This window comes from Engraulis encrasicolus, chromosome 12, assembly GCF_034702125.1.
Source record: "Engraulis encrasicolus isolate BLACKSEA-1 chromosome 12, IST_EnEncr_1.0, whole genome shotgun sequence".
Lineage (NCBI taxonomy): Eukaryota > Metazoa > Chordata > Actinopteri > Clupeiformes > Engraulidae > Engraulis > Engraulis encrasicolus.
The window spans coordinates 54,731,908-54,747,535 of NC_085868.1; the positions used below are offsets into that span (position 1 = coordinate 54,731,908).

The window sequence follows — 15,628 nt, forward strand, 5'->3', positions numbered from 1 at the left end:
CCACTATGCCCTGCACCTCCCTCACCACTATGCCACGGCCCTGCACCTCCGTAACCACTATGCCACTATGCCCTGCACCTCCCTAGCCACTATGCCCTGCACCTCCCTAGCCACTATGCCCTGCACCTCCCTCACCACTATGCCACGGCCCTGCACCTCCCTCACCACTATGCCCTGCACCTCCCTCACCACTATGCCACTATGCCCTGCACCTCCCTCACCACTATGCCACTATGCCCTGCACCTCCCTCACCACTATGCCCTGCACCTCCCTCACCACTATGCCCTGCACCTCCCTCACCACTATGCCCTGCACCTCCCTCACCACTATGCCACAGCCCTGCACCTCCCTCACCACTATGCCACAGCCCTGCACCTCCCTAGCCACTATGCCACGGCCCTGCACCTCCCTAGCCACTATGCCCTGCACCTCCCTCACCACTATGCCACGGCCCTGCACCTCCCTCACCACTATGCCCTGCACCTCCTGCACCTCCCTCACCACTATGCCCTGCACCTCCCTCACCACTATGCCCTGCACCTCCCTCACCACTATGCCCTGCACCTCCCTAGCCACTATGCCCTGCACCTCCCTCACCACTATGCCCTGCACCTCCCTCACCACTATGCCCTGCACCTCCCTCACCACTATGCCCTGCACCTCCCTGCACCTCCCTCACCACTATGCCCTGCACCTCCCTCACCACTATGCCCTGCACCTCCCTCACCACTATGCTACCTCCCTAACCTCCCTCTCCACTATGCCACCTCCCTGCACCTCCCTCACCACTATGCCCTGCACCTCCCTCACCACTATGCCCTGCACCTCCCTCACCACTATGCCCTGCACCTCCCTCACCACTATGCCCTGCACCTCCCTCACCACTATGCCACGGCTGCCTATCGTGCTGCCTACTGGCCCCCCTTGGCCCCCCAGTGCAGCTGCCTAGATACACAGCGCAGCAAACCTCTATGGCAGTGTTTCCCAACCAGGGGTACGTGTACCACTAGGGGTACGCGGGCATACCTCAGGGGGTACGCGGAAAAATGTAACAATAACAAATATATGGAGTATTTATATTGGTATTGGTAATCACATTGATATATAGAGCATGAGTGAGAGGGGTACTTATCATACGACAAAATGGCTTAGGGGGTACGCTGGGCAAAAAAGGTTGGGAAACACTGCTCTATGGTGTTGCCTTTGTCTATCCTCACTCAGCTGAAGAGAACACAAGCTAATAAAAACAGGCATCATTTAGTGATTATTTCTAAGCTTAAGAGCCACAAAATGAAGGTCTCCCAATTTCGTCCTTTTTTGTGATTTATTCTTCTGTGTAATTTTTTGTTTTTTTAATTATTGCTGTTCCCTTGCGTCTCTTTCAGTCAGTAATTATGGCTCCACAAAGGACACAGTAGTGTCACCATTATGTTTACACACACACACACACACACACACACACACACACACACACACACACACACACACACACACACACACACACACACACACACACACACACACACACACACACACATATTGCCATTGTGTTTGCGTGACAGCCAAATTAAAAAAGCGAACATGTAATTTTGTTTCCTGAATGCAATCGTGGAGTGGAGAGGAACAGAGAAGGCTGAATGGACGTGCACACACACAAACACATACACACACACATACACACACACACACACACACACACACACACACACACACACACACACACACACACACACACACACACACACACATGTTGTCCAGACCCACTGCCAATCATTGAACTATTCTCACATCAACACAACACAGTAATTCCATTTCCCTGACTGATATATTTGCTGTAATTGGCATCTACTCGACCACTCTACACTACCTACAGCGCTGTGTCCTCTCCTCTTCTCTAGGGGCAGCCGTGGCTCAGTGGTTAGAGCACTGGGTTGGCAACCCAAGGGTTCCCGGTTCAATGCCCGACCGGACCACGGCTGAAGTGCCCTTGAGCAAGGCACCTAACCCCCACACTGCTCCCCGGGCGCCGCTCAGCAGGCAGCCCACTGCTACGGACTAGTGTGTGCACTTCAATGTGATTCACTAGTCCAAATGGGATAAAGTGCAGAGAAAGAATTTCCCCTAGGGGACCAAAATTGGCTCCAATTGGCTACTACTGTCTCAATGTTGCCCACTGGCACTTGAATCTCTCTCATTCTGAGGTTCAAGGCGCTTTGAGGCAGCTTGTTAAACCCTGACATTGTAATAGGTGCACTGTGTAGGATTGTGGCCAGAGTAGGTTGGGTATTTTTGGGACATATTGTTTGTTTTCACAGAATATCATTGAGGACTCTGAGAGGAACAATTTAAAGCATTTTTAAAGCACACGATTTCTAGGGGCTGTGTAATTGTTTAACTTAAGTTGCTTCCAGTGTTGCAAAAAAAAAAAAATCAGCCAAAGTCGCTATTGGCTTGCTGAAAAGTCGCTAGAAGTCGCTAGATGACATCATGACGTCACAGCGTCACGCACGCCACGCTGATCTGTGGAAAACGTGCCCACACGCTTACGTTCATAATACAAACGGACAGTCATAGCTATTTTTGGAAATCAGAGCCAATCTGCAGCACTGCTTCACCGTGAGAAGCGCAGCGTTACAATTATGTTGAAAAACAATGATTTTGTTAATGAAAAATCACGTTTTTAAAAGTCACCAGATGCACCAAAGAGTAGGTAAGTCGCTGGAATGAGAGAACGGCAAAAAGTCGTTAATTAGGCAACACTGCTTGTTTCAAAACAATAGCATAACAGCCAACTTTGTAGAACTAGTACATGTAACTTAGCCATGCTAACACAAACGCATGGCAGAGATGGGTTACATTGGAACCTTTGAGGCTAGCATAAAACCATGTGACCAGGGATGAAAGCATAGGACAACTCTCTTCTATCCATGGCTCTGGTCTGTTGTTGAAAGGGTTAATGTCTGGCGTGTGTTCATTGGCAGGTCCTGATATTAAAAGGATTAAAGGGGCACAGTGTAGGATGACGTTGTTCGCGCGGTGCCCGTGGCATGCCTGTCTCAAAATTTACAGTCATGAAAAAATGCTGTTTAAATAAACTTGAGGTGAGAATGTTTTCATCACGGAATGCCAGCAGTTGATGCAAATATGTAAAGCGATTTTTCGTCTGTGAAGTGTTTCCCACAACACTTGAAGCGGACCGCGCTGTCAGAAGTTGCATTTGGGGTTTTCTGACAGCGGACCGTAGAAGTGGTCGCGAGAGTCACCGTTCACCTACCGATGACTCCAATAAGCATCTGATGACTCGGGACAGTGATTAATTAAACTTTTAATCCTACTTAGAGCCCCTTTAATGTCTGGTGTGTGTTCATTGGCAAGGACCACTTCCTGGTATTGAAAGGGTTAATGTCTGGTGTGTGTTCATTGGAAGGGACAACTTCCTGGTTAATGTGTGGCGTGTGTTCATTGGCAGGGACAACTTCCTGGTTAATGTCTGGCGTGTGTTCATTGGCAGGGACAACTTCCTGGTTAATGTCTGGCATCTGTTCATTGGAAGGGACAACTTCCTGGTTAATGTCTGGCGTGTGTTCATTGGCAGGGACAACTTCCTGGTTAATGTGTGGCATGTGTTCATTGGCAGGGACAACTTCCTGGTTAATGTGTGGCGTGTGTTCATTGGCAGGGACAACTTCCTGGTGCTGGACATCTTCTTTGAGGCTCTGAACTACGAGAAGATCGAACAGAAGAAGGCCTACGATGTAGCCGGACTATTAGGTGGGTATATACTGTACACTATACACTATGTAGCCAGGCTGTTAGGTGGGTTTATACACTATGTAACCGGCCTATTAGGTGGGTATATACACCATTACCAACACGATTACCTCACTATTAGGTGGGTATATACACAACATTACCTCACTATTAGGTGGGTATATATACACCATTACATAGCCAGCCTATTAGGTGGGTATATGTGTAACGTAGCCGGCTTGTTACATTACCTTGCCGCCTTTTACCTGATGATGCAAGGTTTACAATGTAACCAGGCTTGGTATATATACTGTGAACAGTATGTAGCCAGGCTATTAGGTGGGTATATACTGTACACAATGTGTCATTTAGCCAATGAGGTCAAGTTTTCGTGTGTTTGTTACATATGTTCGGGGCCACTGGCTCACTGAGCCAAGACCAGTGAATCTCAATGCGAAAGACCAATAATTCATACTATTTTTCTCAAGAGAAAAACTGATAAAGGGTCACACAGACCAAAAAACTTTTCACAGGTAAAGTGAGTATGTGTGCAGTTCATGCATGGACTGTTAGCTTGGTGTACTATGTGTCATTGACCCGATGGTGCTGTGCTGTGAGGTGAGTATATGTTTACATTGTGGCTGCATGGGTAATCACTATGTGTGTGTTCATTGCTGTACGGCGAACGTACTCTAAGTGCTGATATCTATACATAGATCGTTATTGTAGACTGCTTGTTATGTGCAATTATGGTGCTCATGGTAATTTATGCAAACAAACAAAAACAACATTTTACTAACATTTTGACCACTCTACCATTCACCTCCGTGAGTGTGTGTGTGTGTGTGTGTGTGTGTGTGTGTGTGTGTGTGTGTGTGTGTGTGTGTGTGTGTGTGTGTGTGTGTGTGTGTGTGTGTGTGTGTGTGTGTGTGTGTGTGTGTGTGTGTGTGTGTGTGTGTGTGTGTGTTTCTGTGTGTGTGTGTGTGTGTGTGTGTGTGTGTGTGTGTGTGTGTGTGTGTGTTTGTGTGTGTGTGTGTGTGCGTGCGTGCGTGTGTGCGTGCGTGCATGCGTGTGGTGCATATGTAGATTTCAATTTGTGCAAACAAACCATTTAATTATCAAACCAAAGCAACATCTTACCTTTTGACCACTCAATCATTGACCTACATGTCTACCTAGATGTCTTCACAGACATCTTTAACATCTCTCTGGAGCAAGCAGTCATCCCATCACTTTTCAAAGCTGCTACCATCATACCCGTGCCGAAGAAATCATCACCATCATGCTTCAATGACTACCGTCCTGTAGCACTGACGCCCATAATCATGAAGTGCTTCGAACGGCTAGTCCTGTCACACATCAAAGCCACCCTACCCCCCACCCTGGACCCCTACCAGTTCGCATACCGAGCCAAGCGATCCACGGAGGATGCAATCTGCTCTGCCCTCCATCCAGCCCTCACCCACTTGGACAATAAAGACTCATATGTGAGAATGCTGTTCATTGACTTCAGCTCAGCATTCAATACCATAATACCACAACAACTCATCAGAAAACTGGACAAACTAGGTTTCAGCACCTCCCTCTGCAACTGGCTGCTGGACTTCCTGATGCAGAGACCACAAGCAGTACGGGTAGGGAATAACACCTCAAGCACCCTGACCCTGAGCACGGGGGCTCCGCAAGGTTGTGTTCTCAGCCCCCTGCTGTTCACGCTGCTGACACATGACTGCACAACGACCCACAGCACTAACCATCTAGTGAAGTTTGCGGATGATACAACACTGGTGGGCCTCATCACTAAGGGCGATGAGACCCACTACAGAGAAGAAGTAGACCTGCTGGCCAGATGGTGCAAAGACAACAACCTCCTGCTGAATGTCAACAAGACCAAGGAGATTGTTGTCAACTTTCAGAGGGTCCAAAAAAAACTGCCACCACTGACCATCGACGGTGATGCTGTGGAGAGAGTGAGCAGCACCAAGTTCCCTTGGAGTGCACATCAGCGACGACCTCTCTTGGACCACCAACACTACATCACTGGCGAAGAAGGCCCCATCAGTGTCTCTACTTCTTGCGCAAACTAAAGAAGGCAAGTGCTACACCCTCCATCATGACAACATTCTACAGAGGAACCATAGAGAGCGTCGTGTCCAGCTGCATCACAGTGTGGGGAGGAAGCTGCACGGAGAAAAACAGGAAGACACTCCAGCGTGTTGTGAACACAGCGAAGAAGATCATTGGAGTACCACTCCCCTCCCTGCAGGACATTTACACCGCACGCCTCACCCGAAAAGCACTGATGATCATCAAAGACACAAGCCACCCTGCACACAAACTGTTCAGCCTCCTGCCCTCTGGAAAGAGGTACAGGCGCCTCCGTTCCCGTACCACCAGGCTTGCAAGCAGCACGATGCATCAAGCAATCAAGATACTGAACACTCAACCCACTCTCCCTTCACTGTCAGCCTCTAGCCAGCCAGGCCACTGACAACGCTCCCCCCCCTCATCCCCACCACCATATCTGCGACTGAACATTCCACCTGCACTACTACATCTGTGACTGAACTTTCAACCTGCACTAACTCAAAACATACACATGCACACACACACACACACACACACACACACACACACACACACACACACACACACACACACACACACACACACACACACACACACAAGCACACTGCACTTTCTGCACTAAACCCAAACATACACACACTGACACACAACTCATACACACACACACACACACACACACACACACACACACACACACATACACAGGTACACACACACAGACGCACACCGCACTTTCTACCTGCACTAAACACACACACACACACACACACACACACACACACACACACACACACACACACACACACACACGCACACACGCACACAAAACACATACAAACACACACACACACATACTGCTGCTGGTGTATTTAATAAAAACCTTTTTTTTAATTATTTATTTCTTCAAATGCTACTATTACTATGTCAGAACGCTATAAAGGACTTTTAGAAAAAAGAACAACAAAATACCTCCTCTTAATGTATGTTCTCTACAAGTCTTCTGTTGTCCAGTCTTGCACTTTAAATGTCTGTATGAGCAATGTCTACGTCCATACTGTCTATGTCCATGTATGAGTACTGTCTATGTCTATACTGTCTATGTCCTTACCTAGATTAGTCTATGTCTGCATGGGAGAGCAAGAAACGCAATTTCAAATTCTTTGTATGACCAGTGCATGTAAAGAAATTGACAATAAACTTGACTTGACTTGACTTGACTACATAAATGTGTTTGTGTGTGTGTGCGTGCGTGCATGCGTCCATGTTTGTGTGTATGCGTGCGTGTATGGTGCATAGGTAGAGTTCACCTGTGTGTACAGGACAGGTGTGTAATGAAGCGGTGAGGTCTGGTTGCCCCTGGCGATAGTGGAGTGCTGTGTGATGTATTAATCTCCCCTGTGGAGAGGCAACACATAATTAACCTACACACACAGCCCTCAGCACACACACACACACACACACGCACACACACACACACACACATGCACGCATGCGCGCACACACACACACACACACACACACACACACACACACACACACACACACACACACACACAAGCACACACAAACACACAGGCATGCACGCACGCGAACACACACGCACACACACACATATACACACGTTTCCACCCCCAGGCCCTGACTGTGTTTGGCCGTCCTCCCTGACTGTGTGTGTGTGTTTGTCCATGCTGTCCTGCCCGTTACAGAACACACACACACACACACACACACACACACACACACACACACACACACACACACACACACACACACACACACACACACACACACACACACACACACGTGCACACACACACACACTGACTGTGTCCTGTCCTCTCTGCTGCAGGAGACATCGGTGGCCAGATGGGCCTGTTCATTGGAGCCAGCATCCTCACCATCCTGGAAATACTAGAGTACATATACGAGGTACACACACACACACACACACACACACACACACACACACACACACACACACACACACACACACACACACACACACACACACACACACACACACACACACACACACACACACACTCCTCTCCATCTTGGAAATCACAGATTACATATGCGAGGTACACACACACAATATACATTACAGTACATCTATGATATATACTGTACACACAAACAGCCATCTCTGATTGTTTTTATTATTAGGTTGAAAGTGTAACTGATATGCTACTGTATTGCGGTATTGTAATGTTTTGCTCTCAACAGGTGATCAAGTACAAGATCAAGAGGCTGTTCAGATCCGCCAAGGGCCCACGAGGACAGCCCTCCCAGAACCACGTGGCAACATGTCTGCAGAACCACACCGCAGTCTTGCAGAACCACACCGCAGTCTTGCAGAACCACATGACAGAGTCCACCCTGCGCACCCAGCTATCGGACGGCACCATAGCCACGGTCCGGCTGGAGGACCTGAAGGCCAAGGTGAGCTCAGAGAGTTGGAACTATGTCCTCAAAGGCGCCCCCTTGTGGCAGCATAACGTCATTGAGGTTAGGTTTAGAAATAGGTGTTATTATTATGCTCAATTGCGTTCATAGTCCATGAATTAAAGAATATATATATAAATGAAAAAAAACTATAAAAGATAAATTACATACTCTGCTTTGGTTTTTGTACTGCAATAGTATTTCCATGTGGTTAAGCAGCTTCGTGCTGCTTTTTAAGGGTTTTCTCCCTTTCAATATCATGTCAATCAATCAATCGCTGTATGTCTCTTTCACCTGCTAAGATATTGAATAAAACCGTATCATCTCATCTCATCTCTTGACTTGACAAGGCTATCTACTCTGTTCCGTTTCATTCCTTCAGGAGGCGGGTGAAATTACTCTAAACCACCAGCAGGGTGTGCTGTATCCAACATCACTCCTCCCCAACCACCACCATCACATCCAGCACATCCAGCACCAGATCCACCAGAACCACCAGCAGCAGCAGCAGCAAGCCCCACTGGACTACAGCTACTAGTCACCACAGTATGGGCCCCTGGGCATGTTGGTGCTCTTCACACAGGCCCCCGGCGTCTTCCTCTGATAGATATTATTAAAGCCTCACTTCATTGGCCCTGCAATTTTTCACCTTTGGCCAATCACGGGTGTGGAGCCCCTATAGGCTGGTGCCACATCAAGTCTCTGTGTTACTCCAGCCCTAACCCCCCCCCCCCCACCTCCCACCTCCCACCTTCGCCCCCATTTAGGCAGATGCCACAGTTGTTGTATTGGCACCATGCTGAGAGGCTGTAGCTGTACCCAAAGGCCATTTCAAACACACTGTGCCACTCTGACCAGTGGACCGTTTTCAGTATGTCTCTGGGCAACGGACCAGGTGGGACATGACTAGCACCTTGGGCAATGGACCAGACCGGGTCTGATTGCAGCTCTACAGTAGCCCGATTATCATCGACTTTCAACGCTGAAGGTGTGGTGTCACTAGGAGGGCACAGCCTGGCTAGCTCTACAGGGCCTAACTGGGTCAGACTGATATGAGTGGGCCGGGTCCACGCTACGCAGAGGACAGTGAGGGGCCGAGGTTGGCAACATGACACTCTGAACAACACGAGGAGCGGACTCACACTCACACACTCACACACTCCCACAGACTCCTTGCTGTGTGGAGTGGACACACAAACACGAGTGCTCTCTCTCTCTCTCTCTCTCTCTCTCTCTCTCTCTCTCTCTCTCTCTCTCTCTCGATCTCTCTATCTCTCTCTCTCTCTCTTTCTCTCTCTCTCTCTGTCTCTCTCTTTCTCTCTCTCTCAAACACACACACACACACACACACACACACACACACACACACACACACACACACACACACACACACACACACACACACACACACACACACACACACATACACACTCTTTCCGTCACTTTAGGTCCTCTAGATTCTGGATTTTTGATGTCACACCAAAACAAGCTCCCCGCTGTCAGCCTGTCAGTCTGTCTCTCTGTGATGGACACATGGTCTGCCTAACGCGAACTAATCACACACACACACACACACACACACACACACACACACACACACACACACACACACACACACACACACACACACACACACACACACACACACACACACACACACACACACACACACACTTCACTGTCTCTGTGTGATGGACGTGTGGCCCTGCTAAGGCCTGGCTAATCAATGCAAATCCTCATAAATAGCGAAATGTGAAAACATGCTGTCAACACTTCAGCACTTCAGCTGACGGTTTCTCTATATAAGCTAACAGGGATTAGCTATATTAGTTTGCACTAAAGATGTGCATTATTTTCACAAATAAGACACACAGTAGATTAGTTTATCTTTTAATATACTGTGTAAAATCACAACACATGCGGGAGGGTGGATGTGTTTTTATGTATTTTATTTATTTTATTTCATTTCTTTTTATGTATGTATTTATTTATTTATCTATTTATAGATATTGTGCTGCTCACTGCTTGCCAGTTGTCAAGGTTTATGGTAAATGTAGAGACACATGCTATGTGCATCAGGAAGACTTATCTTATTACATTGCCATACAGCCAGGAAACATCACCTGCTCTCTCAGACTGTATATTGTATTGCTGAATCATACTTTTATTTTGTGAATGTCAACAAACATCTCTAGTAATCGTTATAGTATATTGATATCTGATTGCCTCAGAGTTCCCCATGTGAATTGAAACACACATCTGCTGTAAAGACTATTTCGTCGCTGTCCAGCGAAAACCACTTATCTCCACTTCTCATTGTTTTTTATGTATTGATTTATAAAACCACATTTTCAAAAAAAAAAAAAAATGCAAAATTAAAGTTGGCTACTAAATTATTTATCATACACATATACCCATGGAGACTGACCAGTAGTACTGTCTTATATTTTATAATAAATAAAGAACGAACATAAAAAACTAAAAATAATAGTGGAGATAAGTGGTTTTCTTTGGACAGCGACTATTAGCTTTTGTCAGGGACATTTGGTCAACAACACTTCGGAGTATTGTTGGTACTATACAGTGCATTTAGATTTTTCCGCACACACAAAGTAGGCAGCCAATTTCGACCATCTAAAGTCGTTCATCTGACTCTGTGCTGCACTGTACGTATAAATAAAAATGTGCACATATGCTGAGCAGCATAGTGGTGGTACACGGGGACGGATTACTGCATGGGCCTACCAGGCCAAAGCCAAGGGGCCCAAGAGTCAAGGGGGCCCTGAAGCTCTTGCCTCTATATTTCACCTCTCATAGTAGCCTGATTATCATCGACTTTCAAATCTCTTCGAGACTTGGTCTGACCAAGCGCATAACACCTAACATTTCCCAAATGGCGTGGTTGACCCGCCTCCCTTGGTTTGCTAATGGTTGTTTTCTTCCTGACAAAGTGGAAGGAGTTCCCAATTTTACGGGAGCTCAGAAACGATATTTGTATTACTCTAGGCCCTACACAGTCTAACCCCAAGTAGTCAATTTTTGACTACTCAATTTTTGACACCCCAAGACTGCAGTTTTTGACGTCTTGGGTATTCCTTCCACGTCACATTTTGACTATGTCCTCAAAGGCGCCCCCTTGTGGCAGCATAACGTCATTGAGGTTAGGTTTAGGAATAGGTTTAGGGTTAGGCCACATAGTCAAAATGTGACGTGGAAGGAATACCCAAGACGTCAAAAATTGCCGTCTGGTCCAAGGTAGTCAGAAATTGTATTGTTGTCTGCCCCAGGGTCCCATGGAGTCATAGTCCGTCCCTGGGGCCATATGATTCATCATAACAAGGTCACAGTGCTGTAGTTTGGAGATATTAATGTTGTTGTGACATGTTTATGTTTCAAAGTACCGTCAGATTTTGCCCTGGGGAGGACGATGAGAGGGGATAGATCAGCAGGATAGATGCGATGCTGGAACCAGTGGTGGAACAATAGCACACAGGGCCCCAGGGCAAAACACTCATAGGCCCCCCCATACAGCCTTCCAGGGTCAAAATAGGGCCCCCACCACCCCAATACGGGAGGGTCCTGGGGCTAGGGCCAAATAACCTGCCTGCCCTGCCTATAATAGCTCCTAGAGGTGTGTCGTTCATGAACGAGCCGGTTCTTTTGAACGGCTCCCTGAAGTGAACGAAGGGAACCGGATCACAGCTGGGGGAGCCACTCGACCGTTATTTCGTTCATTTTTCATTCATTTTAAGCACGTGACCTCGACCAGAGTAATTAAATTTGGGAAAAAACACAATTGTTTGCCTCAAAGGGAGGCAAAAACGGTCTTAAGAAGCAGGAGAATATTAAGTTGTTGTTTGGACAACATTACCTTGAGGAGGAGTCAAAATATTACATTCTTAACACTGAATAAATAATTTAAAAAAGAGCCAAAAGAGCCAGTTTTTTGAACGGCTCTTTGAAAGGAACGAGCCACTAAGATCCGGATCCCGAAAAAGAGCCATAAATCCCATCTCTAATAGCTCCACCCCTGTTTGGACACACAAGTCATGTGATGTTGGAACATGAATGCTGATAGGTCGATGAGGAGGATAGGGGATCTTCTCTCTTCACATAGCAGGAGTAACTCCTTCCTGAAGCACAGTCTGTACTGTATGGGCGAGATGTTGTGAAATGTTTGTGTTTGTTCTGATTCATAGGACCTTGTTAGCCTGAAGGTGCTGCAACGGAGGGTACTGTATGTATAGGACCTCATTATTTCTGACGAACGCAGTGAGACACAGTCGTCTTTACAAGTACAGCATACTCCCTTTGTGTTAGCATAACACTCTCTCTCTGTGTTAGCAGCACATTCTCCCTTTGTGTTAGCGTCTCTGCAGCACTCTGTCCACGTTGTATAAGCAGAGCAGCCATTTACTTTAGCACGTGGGTTCGTTCCATTATCCAAACTCTCAACCTCGACCTTCATTGACGAACCGCCTCCGCTGTCAGCCTAGCCACAACAGCTATTGGGGGACTTTTCCCATTTCAACATCCGGATTGCAAATGAGAGTATGACCTTTTTGTGCATTTGCTAGATATTGAATTAAACTTCTGCCGTCAATGATGTTTTCCTATTGCGACGTCGTCACAAGGGAGGACAGGAGTGTTTGTTCTGATTCACAGGACCTTGTTAGCCTGAAGGTGCTGCAACGGGGGGTAGGCCTACTGTATGTATAGGACCTCATTATTTCTGACGAATGCAGTGAGACACAGTCGTCTTTACAAGTACAGCATACTTCCTTTGTGTTAGCATAACACTCTCTCTCTGTGTTAGCATCTCTGCAGCACACTCTCTCTCTGTGTTAGCATCTCTGCAGCACACACTCTCTCTGTGTTAGCATCTCTGCAGCACTGTGTCAATGTTTAATAAGCAGAGCCGCCATTCCTTTAGCTCATGGGTTAATTCACCACCAGACTCCCGACCTCGGCCTGTGCCTGAAGCCATGGGTGCCGTGTTGGGGGTGGGGGTTGTTACAGATTCAAAGGGCCTCTGGAAGGATGCTGATAACATAATTTGTCATTTTGGGGGCCCAAAATTGGAATCTTTCATGGGGCCCAAAGATATTTGCGGCGCCCCTGCCTGAAGCCTCACGCTTCACTGACGCCCCGCCTCCGCTGTCAGCCTAGCCAGTAGCCACAACTATTGGGGGACTTCTCCCCATTCAACATCTCGATTGCAAATGAGAAAATGGCTTTTGAATTGTGCATTTGCGAGGAGAATTGAATTGAATTAAACTTCTGTCGTCAATGATAGGCTATTTTGCGATTGTGACATCATCACGAGGCCACAGGCACAAGGGAGGACAGGAGTCAGGATAATGGAAAGGAACCCCCGCATCTCTTTGTTCAGTTTAGACGTGTACAGCACTGTACAGCACTAGACACTAGGTTGGTAGGAGCAGAGGCGCATCTTGCCACCAGGCAGCCACTTGGGGGCCCCCAAGTTTATAGATGGTTAATATGACGTTATACTTAAGTTGTGGCGATTTGTTGTGAATGTTCTTTTTTTTTTACATTTCGCTTGGGGCCCCAGCTTTCCCTAGAATGGCCTCTGGGCAGGAGCTAGGGAGGCTCACTAAGGACACGCTTTGGATAACTGTGTGCGGATAAACTCAGGATGGTAGCCTCTTTATGCACGGCGTACCTCCTGTGGCACGCCGTAATAGACATTGAAAGTTAACTACTATAGTACTACACTACTATGACAGTGCATAGGGCCTTTAGTAATACATTACGACTTGGCCATTGCCATTCTGGTAACAGCTAATTTATAAGGCCGTGTCTTAAGGGGTTAAAATGTAAAAATGTATTAGAAGCATTATCCTACATGTATGGAAAGTCTATGGCAAAGGTAAGGCACTTATTCTAGTTTCACAACAAGCACAAGAAGAAGAAGAAGAAGAAGAGGGTTTGATGTTCTACTGATGTCTGATCTTCTACCGCCCTCTACTGGTTGTATATAAAATGACACTGAAATATCTTCACACACACACAACACTTGAAATAAAGAGTTTTGTAATAAATATGGTTTTATTTATAATAAGTTCTCTGGCTTTATGAAAAAAAAATTTGTATCTTTACAAGTAGATCTTTTTAACATTTATATATTCATATATAATATACATGTTACAATATCACAGTACTATACATAATATTTATAGAACAGAATCATCAACACTGAATTATCCAGTGGATGGAGGGTACGGTCCACAGCCTATAATCTCAAATTAGTAATCTCATCCAGCATAATGTAACTCCTCAGCTCTCTTTGGGCTGCGTGAACCTGAACAAACCAGAGCTGTGTTTCCCAAATAACTCTTAAGTTGTACCTAAGCCTAAGTAGTACTGAAGTATGAGGGGCCGTCTAGGCAATATCTGAAATAGGTCTCACATCATCACTTAACATTTACATATAGGCCTACGTTATTTTACCTCACACATGCACTTTTTTATTTGCATGTACAATAAAAAGTTGAATGTAGGTCAATAAAAGTGTTGTTTGTATAAATTTGTAGTGATGTGGTATATTGCCAATAGGTCACCTCATACTCTGGTTCTACTAAGGCTTAAGTGCTCCTTAAATGTGTTTGGGAAACGCAGCCCAGCACAACAGTGGCTAGTTTCCAAGGTGCCACCAAAGCCTCACTCCTGATCTTCTGCAGTACATTTGAAGAAGGAGAAGATCAGGGTGCATTTCTCAAAACCATAGTTGCTAACTATGTCCGACACTTTGTTTGTTGTTTGGAATGCAATTTCCCATTGGCAACTACCCAAGTTGGCGATTCGGACGAAACTGCTTTGGTCACGTGTGGTAAGAAATATGTCGTACTGCACACACTTCCATTCACCATAACAACAATCAGTACAATTAAAAATAACACTTGGATGATTGTGGTTCAGGTTCAAATAAAGCACAATCTTACCTCATACAGTAATCATGAATAAATAACACTGGAATGAATGTATACTGAACATGGTGTGTGGTTTAGATTAAACACAAGCCTACCTCATAGCGTAATACGTGAAACAATATTTGCCATTTGGATTATCCTTTATAAATATTTCAGTATGTAGATATTACGATGGATAGTTTTGGATTTGTGACAGAATCTAAGGTATAAATGGAAGATGTGTATGAATGAATATAGTGTTAACATTTAATTTGCACTCATTTCAACATTTCATCGAGAGCACACTGTATGTGACTGATGAAGAGAGCGGTAAGTGTTGCACCCGGCAGGCTAATAATAGCAACAATGTAATCCGAGCGGACGGCAGCCCATAAAAGGGAAAGTACTGCTC

The 15,628-nt window shown here is 46.1% G+C and overlaps 1 protein-coding gene across 1 annotated transcript in view; it reads left to right on the forward strand.

The window, feature by feature from the left end:
* Positions 1-8,822, forward strand: part of LOC134459620 (acid-sensing ion channel 4-A-like) — a 143,787-nt gene extending 134,965 nt beyond the window's left edge. Inside the window, exons 10-13 of the mRNA XM_063211966.1 lie at positions 3,681-3,772; positions 7,689-7,768; positions 8,066-8,281; positions 8,667-8,822. Of these exons, the coding sequence (XP_063068036.1) occupies positions 3,681-3,772; positions 7,689-7,768; positions 8,066-8,281; positions 8,667-8,822 (544 nt within the window). The remainder of the gene's footprint in view (positions 1-3,680; positions 3,773-7,688; positions 7,769-8,065; positions 8,282-8,666) is intronic.
* Positions 8,823-15,628: the final 6,806 nt, after the last annotated feature.